This window comes from Aphidius gifuensis, linkage group LG5 (genome assembly GCF_014905175.1).
Source record: "Aphidius gifuensis isolate YNYX2018 linkage group LG5, ASM1490517v1, whole genome shotgun sequence".
Classification (NCBI taxonomy): domain Eukaryota; kingdom Metazoa; phylum Arthropoda; class Insecta; order Hymenoptera; family Braconidae; genus Aphidius; species Aphidius gifuensis.
In genome coordinates this window covers 172,917-185,834 of record NC_057792.1, presented here as the reverse complement: position 1 = coordinate 185,834, position 12,918 = coordinate 172,917, and the positions used below count along the sequence as shown (strand labels likewise).

The 12,918-nt window shown below is 25.4% G+C and overlaps 5 protein-coding genes across 7 annotated transcripts; 2 read left to right on the top strand and 3 right to left on the bottom strand.

Moving 5' to 3' along the window:
• Positions 1-1,401: 1,401 nt before the first annotated feature.
• LOC122856596 (eukaryotic translation initiation factor eIF1) lies at positions 1,402-3,044 on the bottom strand. The gene is made up of 3 exons (XM_044158300.1): positions 2,765-3,044; positions 2,141-2,298; positions 1,402-1,808 (listed from the first exon to the last, which is right to left on the bottom strand). Exons 1-3 carry the CDS (start codon positions 2,790-2,792, stop codon positions 1,662-1,664), a joined length of 333 nt encoding a protein of 110 aa, XP_044014235.1. The 5' UTR covers positions 2,793-3,044; the 3' UTR covers positions 1,402-1,661.
• Positions 3,045-3,556: 512 nt separating this feature from the next.
• LOC122856594 (ADP-ribosylation factor GTPase-activating protein 1) lies at positions 3,557-5,796 on the top strand. 3 transcript variants are annotated; one of them, XM_044158297.1, is made up of 8 exons: positions 3,557-4,025; positions 4,094-4,375; positions 4,456-4,667; positions 4,735-4,849; positions 4,921-5,010; positions 5,080-5,139; positions 5,277-5,449; positions 5,529-5,796. In XM_044158297.1, the coding sequence occupies exons 1-8, from the start codon at positions 3,966-3,968 to the stop codon at positions 5,740-5,742; spliced, it is 1,206 nt and encodes a 401-aa protein (XP_044014232.1). In that variant the 5' UTR covers positions 3,557-3,965; the 3' UTR covers positions 5,743-5,796. The 3 variants fall into 3 exon arrangements, with proteins under 3 accessions (XP_044014232.1, XP_044014231.1, XP_044014233.1); XM_044158296.1 differs by having other exon boundaries at positions 3,578-4,025; positions 4,921-5,139; XM_044158298.1 differs by lacking the exon at positions 5,080-5,139 and having other exon boundaries at positions 3,581-4,025.
• A 108-nt stretch (positions 5,797-5,904) lies between these two features.
• LOC122856595 lies at positions 5,905-6,610 on the bottom strand. Its single transcript, XM_044158299.1, has 2 exons — positions 6,231-6,610; positions 5,905-6,152 (listed from the first exon to the last, which is right to left on the bottom strand). The coding sequence occupies exons 1-2, from the start codon at positions 6,605-6,607 to the stop codon at positions 5,948-5,950; spliced, it is 582 nt and encodes a 193-aa protein (XP_044014234.1). The 5' UTR covers positions 6,608-6,610; the 3' UTR covers positions 5,905-5,947.
• Positions 6,611-6,886: 276 nt separating this feature from the next.
• LOC122856593 (kinesin-like protein KIF18A) lies at positions 6,887-10,363 on the top strand. Its single transcript, XM_044158295.1, has 3 exons — positions 6,887-6,936; positions 7,092-9,913; positions 10,191-10,363. Exons 2-3 carry the CDS (start codon positions 7,131-7,133, stop codon positions 10,243-10,245), a joined length of 2,838 nt encoding a protein of 945 aa, XP_044014230.1. The 5' UTR covers positions 6,887-6,936; positions 7,092-7,130; the 3' UTR covers positions 10,246-10,363.
• Positions 10,364-10,830: 467 nt separating this feature from the next.
• On the bottom strand, positions 10,831-12,400 carry LOC122856592 (eukaryotic translation initiation factor 3 subunit I). The gene is made up of 4 exons (XM_044158294.1): positions 12,288-12,400; positions 11,826-12,072; positions 11,486-11,766; positions 10,831-11,419 (listed from the first exon to the last, which is right to left on the bottom strand). Exons 1-4 carry the CDS (start codon positions 12,288-12,290, stop codon positions 10,970-10,972), a joined length of 981 nt encoding a protein of 326 aa, XP_044014229.1. The 5' UTR covers positions 12,291-12,400; the 3' UTR covers positions 10,831-10,969.
• Between the last annotated feature and the right edge of the window lie 518 nt (positions 12,401-12,918).

The window sequence follows — 12,918 nt, the reverse complement described above, 5'->3', positions numbered from 1 at the left end:
TTTATGATTTTTATTTTTTTGTATTAGTTGAACATAAAAAAAAAAAAAAAAAATTGTTTTTCCTTACCGAGAAAGAAGTTATCAACTCGACACACAAATTTCTCGAGGAAACTACAAAATGGCCGATACTGAAAGGCACATGCCGTGTGCTTCAGCGCAAGTGCATTGTGGGACATTTTTTTTTTTTTTTTTTTTTATTACATATTTTGTTTTGGGTAATACCCGCGCGCGTGATACGGCATTTGCGTGTGCCCCCGCCCCGCCGCCCCCATCTATGTATGTATGTGTCTGTGTGTCCATTATGTGGCGACATCTCGACGCTTCACCGGGGAAATCCCGCTTTTTTTAAATTTTTCAGCAGCCATGTTTGACAATTTTTTTTTTTTTTTCTCTCTTTAAATTGTTGTTATTATTATTATTATTCTAAATTATTTATATTATAAAAAATATAGTTTGATGATTGAAAAACAAATAAGTTGGTAAATATTTTTATTTTTTTTTTTATTGTTCAATTTATTTAATAAATAATACATGGAATCAAAGGCACAAAAGTTGAATAATTAAATTTACAAGCAAATAAAAGTTTTCCTTATCATTTTTATATCACTTTATTTTTTTCAAGCGAGAATATTGCAGAGTTGATTTAAACCGTGAATAATCGAAAAAAAAAGGAAAAAAATAAAAAAATAAACATATTAAATAGTATATAGATGGATTAATAAAAAATAATAATAATAAATTGAATGAAAATTAATTTTTTTTTTTTTTAAATTACAAATAATAAATTTTAAACAATATTTTTTCTTTTTTTTCTAATGTTGATTGTTTTAACAGTCGAGCTGTGATGATGACATTTAAAATATTTAGCAGATGATGATGATGACATTATCATTAATTCAATTGTTTAGAAATTTTTAATTATTATTAAAAATTACTCTCTGAAGTCGTCAATTGCACCAAAATACATGCTATCTAATATCATTAATAATTTTATCCATTCAAATCTATCTCAATAATAATTATAATATTTATCTCAAAATTGTCATTGAATTATCCAACATAAGGCTGTTAAATATTGCTTCAACAAAATAATAATAATAATAATAACAATAATAGTGTAATTATTTTATTATTAATATTAAATATATATTTTGTTTTCTTTGAGATTATAAATTAATTATTGTGCCTATGATGTTATTGTTGTTGAATGATTTTATAACGTCGAAATTATTATTCAAAATTTTTTTATTAATTCGCTGTATTTTCATGGAAATTTATTAATTCCAAAAAATATAGCAATTTAATTATGTATTACTCATACAAATATTTAATTTGATTAGATTTTTTTTTTTTTTTTTTCTTCTTCAATTAATTAATTAATTATTTAATAATATATAATAAGGGTGTGGTTGTTGTGGTGGTGGTTGTTGTTATGACAATGAAATTTCTATTTAATAATGTAGCTAAGGAAAATGATTTATTGGTAGGAAAAATAGAAAAGAAAAGACAAGAGAAGAAAGGATTTTTTAAAAGATGGATTTTTTTTTTGAATATTTTGTTTGTTGTTGTTGTTGTTTGTTGTTTTTCTTATTTTTTTTTTCTTCTTTTTGGCTGTGTGGTTTTACGAATTTTTAATAATATTTTATATATTTATATTTGTCTTAAAAACCGTGAACCTTGAGCTGATCAGGTTTAGCCAGACCTGATTTTGTTAGCCACTGGCATATATTTTCACGCTGATCCCCCTGCAGCTGAAGCACCTCACCGTACTCTGGGTGTTCAATCACAGTCCCATTGCAGGCAAACTCCTGTAAAATATAATTTATAAATTAAAAATAAATACATGATAATAAATTAAACAATAGAAATTTTAATTCATTGTCAATGAACAAATGTTTATAATGTATGTACAAGGTCATCATCATACATCTTAATTTAGAAGTATAAAATACGTATGTAATTTATATTTTGCAAATATTTACTCTAAATAATAATGACAATAATAAATGTATATATTTTATTTTACTGTCTCAAGATCTATTTTTATCATCGCCTTAAGTGATAGTCAATGACAATCATGACAATCGTCATAAAAAAAAAAGACAAAGATAAAATTAATACTTTTTAGTTTTTAACATACCTTTTTACATGTCCGGACAATTTTTTTCAGGTCATACTCCGAAGATAATCCTTGTACCGTTGTTAAGGTCTTACGACCATTACGCTGTTGGATTCTTATATGCACGAGACCGTCTTGGAGATCATCATCTGAACCCTTGATTGCATCTGCAAAGGGGTCTGCAAGAGAGAGAGACAAAAGAAAAAAAATAAATTAAATCATGACTCAACTGACATTGTGAAAATTCAAAATGGAGGACACTATTATGAATGACAAAAAAAAAGAGAAAAAAAAAAATAAAAAAATGTAAAAATTAAAATAAAAAATTCTAGATAACGTAAAATTAATACTCCAAAACAGCTAAAATATTAATAATTAATGTAAAAATAATATTAAATTGCGCGTGATGATGCAAGACGCTTTCACGACGCCATTTTGATAAAATAAAAGCATCCTCTGGACAGACAATAATGTACATGGGGACACACATGAAAATCATCATGATAACCCCAAAAACTATTGGTCGTATTATTATTATTATGAAAAATTGTAAAGATGTTTGTTGTTTAATTTAATAAATAATAAATTGAATATTAATAATTATGAGTAAATAAATAAATAAATAAATAGTAAATGAGAGCTTACCGAATGTATTAAGATTCTGGATGGACATACGACAAACAAAATATATCTCTCGAAGATATATAACTGCAAATATGCAAGAAAATTTATAATAATTTCACAAATAAATTGATTTTAATATTTATTGGTTTTGTGTGTGGAATTTGGTTAAACCACTGTTCACGAATGGGCTGAGTGAACTGAGGTTACTGGAGAGAACTGGCAGTGCACCACCCAGTAGGACGACTGTATACAATAAAATTATTTTCAACAAAAAAAATAAAATAAAATAAAAAAAAAAATATACCTAACAGAGACCGGAAGTAAAAGTTGCATTCGTCACAAGAAAGAGAGAGAGAGAAAGAGCGCATAAAAATGGGTGGGGTTTAATATCGTTAAGCTACATTTTGTTATTGTCGCTTTCATGAAAATTAGTCAAATATTTATCATCGCCATTTTTAAATCTCCATAGATTAACCAATCATAAAAGATTTCCGTTTTTTAATTATTTTAATTATTTTATTGTAAATATTATTTATTATTTAATAAATTTAATAAACACAGCAGCTCTTTAAGCAGCTTGTTAAATAATTTATCATTTTAATTTACTTTTAAATGAATAAATTGATAATATACTTATATTTTTTTATCTACAGATATTTAAACAATTTTATAAATTATACAATGTATAAAAAAATAAAAAAAATAAATACATTTTCAAGTTATATGCACACCATAATTATTTAAATAAATTTACGCGCTTTCGCTCTCTCTCTCTCTCAGCTGCATCATGCTCCATCTGTTTGAAGACAGATCAAGCTTTATTATTTATTAAAAAAAGATGAATTATTGAAAAAAAAAAGAAAAAGAGATACACACAAATAATAAAAAATAAATAGAAAATGTTGATCTGACATTCTTGTGGACGTGGAAGAATTTTTTAAAAAATAAAAAAATAAACTCTCTAACCTTGAATGAGTCAATGATCCTTTCATATACATACCTGCCAAAATTTTGTATATATTATTATTATTGTTATTATTATTATTTACTTGTCAATGTTGACAGTAATCTTGACAATCGGTTGGATATTATAATTTAACATATGGTGGAGTTGTGATACATCTCGAGGGTAATCTAGGCAATTTTTTTTCTTTTTTTTTTTTACTCATTTTTTAATTGAGATAATAATCATAAAAAATAATCTGGTTGTTTGAGAGAAAGAATGGCAAGTCCTAGAACTCGAAGAGTACTTGGTGAATTAAAGCCAAATGATGAAAATAATGTAAGTACATTATTACAAAAAAACACTTGAATATTTGTGATTAAATAATAAATGTTTATTGTGAGTAGAAATGTTTCGAGTGTGGAGCACATAATCCACAATGGGTATCAGTTACCTATGGCATCTGGATATGTTTGGAGTGCTCTGGAAAACATCGAGGTCTTGGTGTTCATTTGTCATTTGTAAGATCAATATCAATGGACAAATGGAAAGATGTTGAGCTTGAAAAAATGAAAGTTGGTGGTAATAGAAATGCTAGAGTATTTTTTGAATCTCAACCAGATTGGCATGATGATATGCCTGTATCTAAAAAATACAATACTAAAGCTGCTGCATTATACAGAGATAAGGTAAATTTAATTTGTCATCAATATTAAATATTAAATATCATATATTACATATTGGATATACCTACCTATAATTATTTTAGATTGCAACTTTATCACGAGGAGATACTTGGACTCCAGGTCATTCATCAGCTAAAGAATTTCCAGCTTCATACAGTGATAGCTATACTAATGACACTAATAGCTCATCATATCAACAAGATGGATCTTATCAAAATTACAATTCACCTGCATTAAAATCACAAACTGAATCATTTTTTTCACGTGTACAAAATGAAAATGCTACTAGACCAGAGTAAATATTTTTTATATTAATATTTTGTTATTATATAAAGTTAATTTTTACATGTTTTTTTACAAAGTGGTGTGCCTCCAAATCAAGGTGGAAAATACAGTGGATTTGGCTATCAAATGGATGCACCACCAAAAAGTTCATCACAAGAATTTTTTGATACTGCTGTCTCATCTTTAGCTAGTGCAAGTATTTTTAAAAAGAAATAATATATTTAATAAATAAATATATATTTTAATAAATATTATTTAAACAGGGATGGTCTGTGTTTTCATCATCAGCAACTAAAATTGCTAGCAAAGCAACAGAAAATGCATACAAAATTGGTGGCATTGCAAGCCAAAAGGTATTTTATTTATTTATTTATTTTTCTTTGTTTTTTATTTATTATTATTTATTTATTTATATAAATCAGGTACGTGATGGATCATTGTTGGAAGATGTTGGTGCTCAAGTCAACACTTTAGCATCCAAGGTTGTTTAATTATTATTTGTTTTTTTATTTTAATTATTATTTATTTAAATCATCATCATCATCATTTCATACTTGAAATTGCTTTTATTTACTAAATTTTTTTAATAATAAAAAATAATAATATTATTTTCTTGAAGGTTGGTGATTTGGGCAGACGTGGATGGGGTGATATTTCTGGTTCAAATTCATCATCACAATATGATACTCAGGATCAGTATCAAAATACATCATCAATATATCAAAATAATTCACAAAATTCATTCTCAAATGAAAAATCAACACTCGTATCAAATTCAAACTCAAACTCAAAGTATGTTTTATTGATTATATATTAATTTTAATAATTTAACATTTAAATAAATATATTATTTATTATTATATATTTACAGAAGTGATATGAATCGTAGTTCATCAGTTAATGATTGGGAATGGGGCAATACATCAAAATCAACATCTCCAACAAGTGATGTTAAACCTCGTAAAATTAAAGAAAAAAAAGTCAAAGAAGCATCACTCATTGATTTTGATATAAAATATGATGAAAATAATTGGAAGAAAAATTCAAAAGACGAAGAAGATGTTTGGGATATATTGAAAGATTAAATCCACTTGTTAATTATCTAACTAATTGAAAAAGAAAAAAAAAAACAATATTTACGAAAAAAAAAAAGAAATATTAACTATTGAATTTTACAGAATGCAAAAAACAAAAAAAAATATAAATATTTACAGTGAATATAATATTATTGAATGTTGATTGAAATATAATTGTAAATTAATTGAATAAATTAAATGGTATTAAAATTTTTCAATAAGTTTTTTGTAAATATTTATCATTGTGTATTTTGTCAATATCAAGACTGACATATTGATCAATTTCTATTTGATTTTCAATGGAGAGTACTTCTCTTTTGACACTATCAACAACATGCCAAAGTGTTTCATGTGTCATTGCTGATGATTGAAGAACTTGTCTACCAACTGTTGCATTTGATAAACAATTATAAAGAGCCCTATAATTATAATAAAATCGATTAACAAAAAATAAATAAATTACTATAATTATTTATCAATTTAATTAAATGACATACTGAAAATCACAACCAGCACATTTATCTGTTGATGGATGTTTTTCAAAAAGAGATATGTATTTTAATGCTTTGGTGATTATTGGTTTTTTGTTTGAATACAACTTTACATTTTTCCAATCTCTTATAGAATAGCTATATTGTTCTGTTTCAGCTTTTTTGATCATCAATAAAATCATATTTTTAACAGTTGTTTTTGTAAATTCAGAAAATTCTTTAGCAATTGCTTTGTAATTGGAACAACCATGTTTCATCATTGCACTTAATAATCTTTTTTTTTGTTCGACACTCCATGGTTTGGAATCGTGTAATAATTTTTTAGCTTTTTTTTTTTGTAGCTTTTTTTTTGTTATTTTATCAGGATCATTTAAATTGTCCATAGTGTTTTTGTTTTATTTGTTGATATTTTTTTTTTTCCTTTTGTTTACATCGTTGTTATTATTGTTATTATTTATATTGATAAAATAGATTTTTTGTTTATCAATTGAAATGACAACTGGTGTTGATAATCAAAACTAATCATTCAAAAATTAAATGATGCCAACGGTTTATTGCAATAAACTAATCCTGCACAAACGTGTTTATTTTTTCTTGGAAGATATATATAATAATAAATCATAAAATCATTGGACTAGCTGTTTTTAAATAAAAAATAACCAAGCCTTTTTAGGCGTGATAAATAATTTAACAACAATTTGCTGACAATTGAGTAAGTAAATAATATTATTTATATGAAAACAAAATGTTTAATGTTTATTACTGACGCCATTGTGTTGTATGTATATACCTATAGCTGTCATCAACAACATCCTCATTGCATAAATATATATCTATTATCATTTTATTTATTTTATTTTGTTTTAGAGTATAATTTTACAATTGATAATAATAAAAATCATCAAAATGGTTTATACCAAAGTATTTTCTCCGAATAAAAATCGTATAAAACGTAGATCAATTGGAAAAATGACAATAAAACCAAGTACAAGTGGAGCAACAAATTCAAGAACAACAACAACAATAAAAGTTAATAATAAAACAGATTCACAAGCAAGTATTAAAGTTATTGTTAGAGTACGTCCAATAAATGAACGTGAATCACAAGATAATTATCGTCAAGTTATTAAAGTTGTTGATAATAAAATGTTAATATTTGATCCAAAAGAAGAAGAAAATCCATTTTTTTATCGTGGTGTACAACAAAAAGGACGTGATTTATTAAAAAAACAAAATAAAGAATTGGAATTTATATTTGATCATGTATTTGATACTGATACAACAAATGAAATAGTATTTGATAATACAACAAAAGACATTATATTAGATTTATTAGATGGTTATAATTGTTCAGTATTTGCATATGGTGCAACTGGTGCTGGTAAAACACATACAATGCTTGGTAAAGATAATGATCCAGGTATAACATATCGTACAATGGCTGAATTATTTCGTCAAATTGATGTACAACGTGATCATCGTGATTTTAATTTGGGTGTAACATATTTAGAAATATACAATGAAAATGTACAAGATTTATTGCATAAATCTGGTCCATTAGCATTACGTGAAGATGCACGTGCTGGTGTTATTGTTGCTAATTTAAAAATTGTTACAATAAATAATGCTGATGAATTATTATCATTATTAGCACGTGGTAATAAAAATCGTACCCAACATCCAACAGATGCAAATCAAGAAAGTAGTAGAAGTCATGCTGTATTTCAAGTATATGTCAACATATCAAATAAACTTGATGGACAAGTTAAACATGTTAAATTGTCAATGATTGATTTGGCTGGTTCAGAGAGAGCTTCAGCAACTGGTTGTAAAGGAGCTCGTTTTAAAGAAGGTGCCAATATTAATAAATCATTATTGGCACTTGGTAATTGTATTAATAATTTAGCTGATGGTGTTAAACATGTACCATACAGAGATTCAAAATTAACAAGATTATTAAAAGATTCACTTGGTGGTAATTGTCGTACTGTTATGATTGCAAATATTGGTCCATCATCATTGAGCTATGAGGATACTTATAATACACTTCGTTATGCAAATAGAGCTAAAAAAATTAAAACAAATATTAAAAAAAATATAATAAATTGTCAAATGCATGTTACAGGTTATATTAAACTTGTTGATGAACAAAAAAAAGAAATTGATTTATTAAAACAAAAAATATTAATGATGGAAAATCAAGCAATACAAAGAAATCATTTACCAACATCATCTACTCTCATTAATGATGATAATGATAATATTAAACAATTTAGTCTTAAATTAGCTGATTTATATGAAATGAAAAAAAGTTTAAATGAAAAAATTTTATCATTACAAAGTACAGATAAAATATTATGTTGTAGAATACAATATAAAATTGCTGCTGATAAACGTTTAAAAAATTTAACAAATGCTGTTGATATAATGAATGAAGAAGAACAAAATGCAAGTGGTAAACAACGTGTTAACAAATCACTACTTCATTTTAAACGTCAACGTCAAGTTGTTAAAATACAAATGGAACAAGCATGGAATGAGCTACAAATTGTTGAACATGATTTAAATAAATTAAATGCTGACATTGCATCAAGTGGATTAACTGATAAATTAGCTGATAAAATAACAATTCATTTGACTCAAATTGAAAAATCAAGATTACAACCAATGTATGAACATTCAAGAAAAATATGTAGTTTACAACAATGTGAAATGGAATCATCAGACAGTGTAACAAGAACAATGAGTCGTTTATTACAACAGTATTATTCAACAATGATTGGACATAAAATTATGACTGATAAAATGAAATTAGATTATAAACAATTAATTAAATCATTGGAGGGTGTTAAAAATATTAAATGGGCTGATAATGGAACAGCTGATTCACTTGAAGATTTATATTGTCTAACAAGTTTATCAACTGAAGAACTTGAAGATCCAATTAACAATGAAATACCAATTTATACAGCAGCTTATCTTGATGATAATAATACTGATACACCATTAAAGCCATCAACAGCAACACCAACATCATCAACAACAACAACAACAACAACAACAACAGCTTTACAATTATCACCAATAAAATATAATAATGAAACTGTTGTCATTGAAGACACCATGAATTCAACAGTTACACTTGAGTCACCAATAACAAAACATAATAATAATAATAATGATAAAAATATTAATATAATCAATGAAATTAAAGCAAATGAATTAAATAATACATTTAATTTAATTGACAATAATAATAATAATAACAATAATGATAATAATAAAGCAAAGAAACGTCAATTACCTGATAAAATTAATGCTCTTTTAATTAATAAAATATCACCTAAAAAAGTCAAAAAAATATCACCAAGAATTAAAACAAATAGTAAACCAACGACAACAACAACAACATCAACAACATCAACAACAACAAAAACAATTTTAAATGGAAAAGAAAATACTAAAAATTTACAAAAACCACCAAGTGTCATGAGTGCCAAGAGTATTGCTATTTTAAATAAATTAAAGACTGAAAAACCAAAATTATTATCATCCATTTCCGTTTCATCTTCAACAATTAATAATAGCAATGGAACAAATCAAACTGATGCTGGAAAAGTATTGAAACTTAAGGAAAGAAGAGCCATAACTGGAGCTCATCCATATCAAAAACTTCAAATTAAAAGCAGGTAAAATTGCAATGATATTTTTATTTTTTTTCCTTAAATACTAATAAACATTAAAATAATAATTATCATAATGATATTCAAATTATATTTATCAATTGCTTGAATACCATTTGATAAATTTTTTAAAATTATTCAATACACTGGCAGTGTAATTATTAAAATTTAATGATTTGGAACAATGCATAATTAATATTTAAATGAGAATGCTGGACCAATTTATTGAGTTTTTTTTTTTTTTTTCCATTATAAATTTAATTATTGTTGTTTATATATTTAGGCCTCCAACAACAGCATCAGCAACAACAACGGCATCAAGTAGAGTACCTTGGTGAATTGATTTGAGATTTTAAATTGTACACATCTATGGAACATCATTTTTTTATGATGAGAGATTATCAACAAAAAAAAAAAAAATATATATATATATGTATTCCTGAAATTGATGGCCTATCGCGCTTTGTATTTTGTATATTTTTTTTTTTTTCTATTTAAATACTTTAAATTACTTTTATTTTCATTTTTTTTTTAAATTTGTTTAATTTCATTGAAAAATATTCATTTGTTTCATTTAAACTAGATTTATATTATTACTTTTTTTTTTTTTTTTTTTAATTGAATTGATTGGTATTATTAACAATAGAAAAAATGTTTAAATATTTTTATTAATGATTTATACAAATGCGAAGGCAATATGATAAGTTTTTTTTTTTTCTTAACAATGATTATTGTATTATCCTTTAACCCAGTCCAAATAAAAAAAAGACAATTGTATTGTTTGAAATTAATAATAAATTTTTCACTTTTATAACAAAAATAAAATAAGTAATTAAAAATAAAAAAATAAAAAAACAAGACTAGATTTTTTATTTTAGGTTGCAAGATGATGAAAGTGAATAAACAAATAAAACATTTAGTCAAATAAAGTATTTTTTTTTTTCTATTGTTTGTTTATTATAAAGATATTCATGAAAAATTGAAATCGTCATTTTGATTAATTACAATTGTTTGTTTATTGACAATTTATTAAAATGTTTTTATTATTCTCAATTAAATAAATTAATATTCAAAGTGGAAATCAAAGTAAGACTGATCAAATGTATTAATTCTTACATAACCATCTTCACCACCACTTGAAAAGCTTCTACCATTTGGATGGAAAGCCAATGAATTAATTGGACCAAAATGACCCTTGAGACGAGCAAATTCTTCTTCAAATACAAGATGAAAGAATCTTGCATCGAATTTACCTTGACGTGCTGATGTTGTTGTAACATCCATAGCATCTTGACCACCACCAAGAACAACATGTTCATAAATTGGTGATATTGTTGCTGAATTAACTGGTCTTTCAGTTTTATAAGTTTTCAAATGAACCAATGATTCACTGTCAAATAATTTTGCTGAATGATCCTTTGATGCTGTTACAAACATTGTACCATCTTTATTCATTTGCATGTCATTTATTTGTGATTTATGTCCCTTTGCAGAGTTTAATTTTTTTCCAGTCTAAAATAAATTAAATAAATTAAATAAATCCAATAAATAAATATAAATATAAAATAAATATCTTACTCTGGAATCCCAAATATTTATTTCACCATCTTCATGTCCAGTGATGATTGTTTCATCAAGAGCACCCCAAAGAATTGATGATATACGTGGTCCATTTATTGGAATACGAAGAATAGCATCATCTTGAGACATTCCACTGTCAACATTTTTAGTATCAACAATAAACATTTCACACTGATGTCCAAGTGCTTTGTCTGTTGAATAAACAGCTGTATTTGCTGAATAACTAAATTGACATGTTCTTACTGAACTGTTTGTTGGTAATTGACCAATTTCTTTGCCTGTAAATATAATTTTAGTTGAAATATTTTTATTATTTTAAATGATGCATTATACTGACCAGTTTGGATGTCCCAAATACGAAGTGTGTTGTCACCACTTCCAGATATGAATTTAGTGGTATCCCAATTGACATCAATACACCAAATTGAACCATTGTGACCATTAAATGTTCCCAATCTTTCACCATTTAATGACCACCATACATTTGGATTTTTATCCTTACTTGCTGAGAATATTAAATCACCTTCTCTGTTGTATTTAATTTTAGTAATTGCACGTTCGTGCCCATGTAACATAAGAGGTTTCTGTAATGATTAAATAAATAATTATCAATTACAACAACATATAATTTACAACATATTAGGCAACAATAATGCTCAAATATTAGGTTATGTTATAAAATCTACACATGTATATTTATTCAATATAAATGCTTATATAATAAAATATAAGCATTTATACACAATATAATTAATAATTAAACTTTTTTTTATAAATATAAATAAATAATTAAACATACCATTATTATTTATTTAATTTAAATGACACTGTTATAATGAATATTGATGAATATGTCTAGTTAGTAGTTGTATATTTGGCAGGCAAATGCATGCTTTTTTTGGACGCAAATTGGAAATTGGACTGAATTGGACGCAAATAAAAAAAAAAAAAAAAAAAATGGCTGACAAAACGATTGGTAACACAGATTTCTTGCTTTATTGTTGTTGATATGGAGGTTTTATTTTTTCAAAATAGTGCTGGTTTTCGGAATTCAAATTACCAGAGCCAATCAACAATTAAATTATAAATAATCAAATTTCATTGGCTGTGGTCAGTTGAGAGAGAGTTTGTAACGTCTTTTTTTTTTTTTTCTCAAAAAAAGAGAGACCCATGAGAGAAAAAAAAACGGAGCATCATTATTCTATCGTTATATCTTGTGTTGAAGTTTAATAATTATTTTAATTGATAAAATATAAGATATTGTTGATAAAGTTATTAATTATTTTAAATAAATCAAATAGTATTTCTTTTATATTGGAATTTGTCAACAATTTATATTTTTGGCCGAAAAAATTTGTACATCTAACCTGAAGATGATTTGTTTTGTCAACAAAAAAACATGGTAAGTTTATACATTGAATATTTACAAA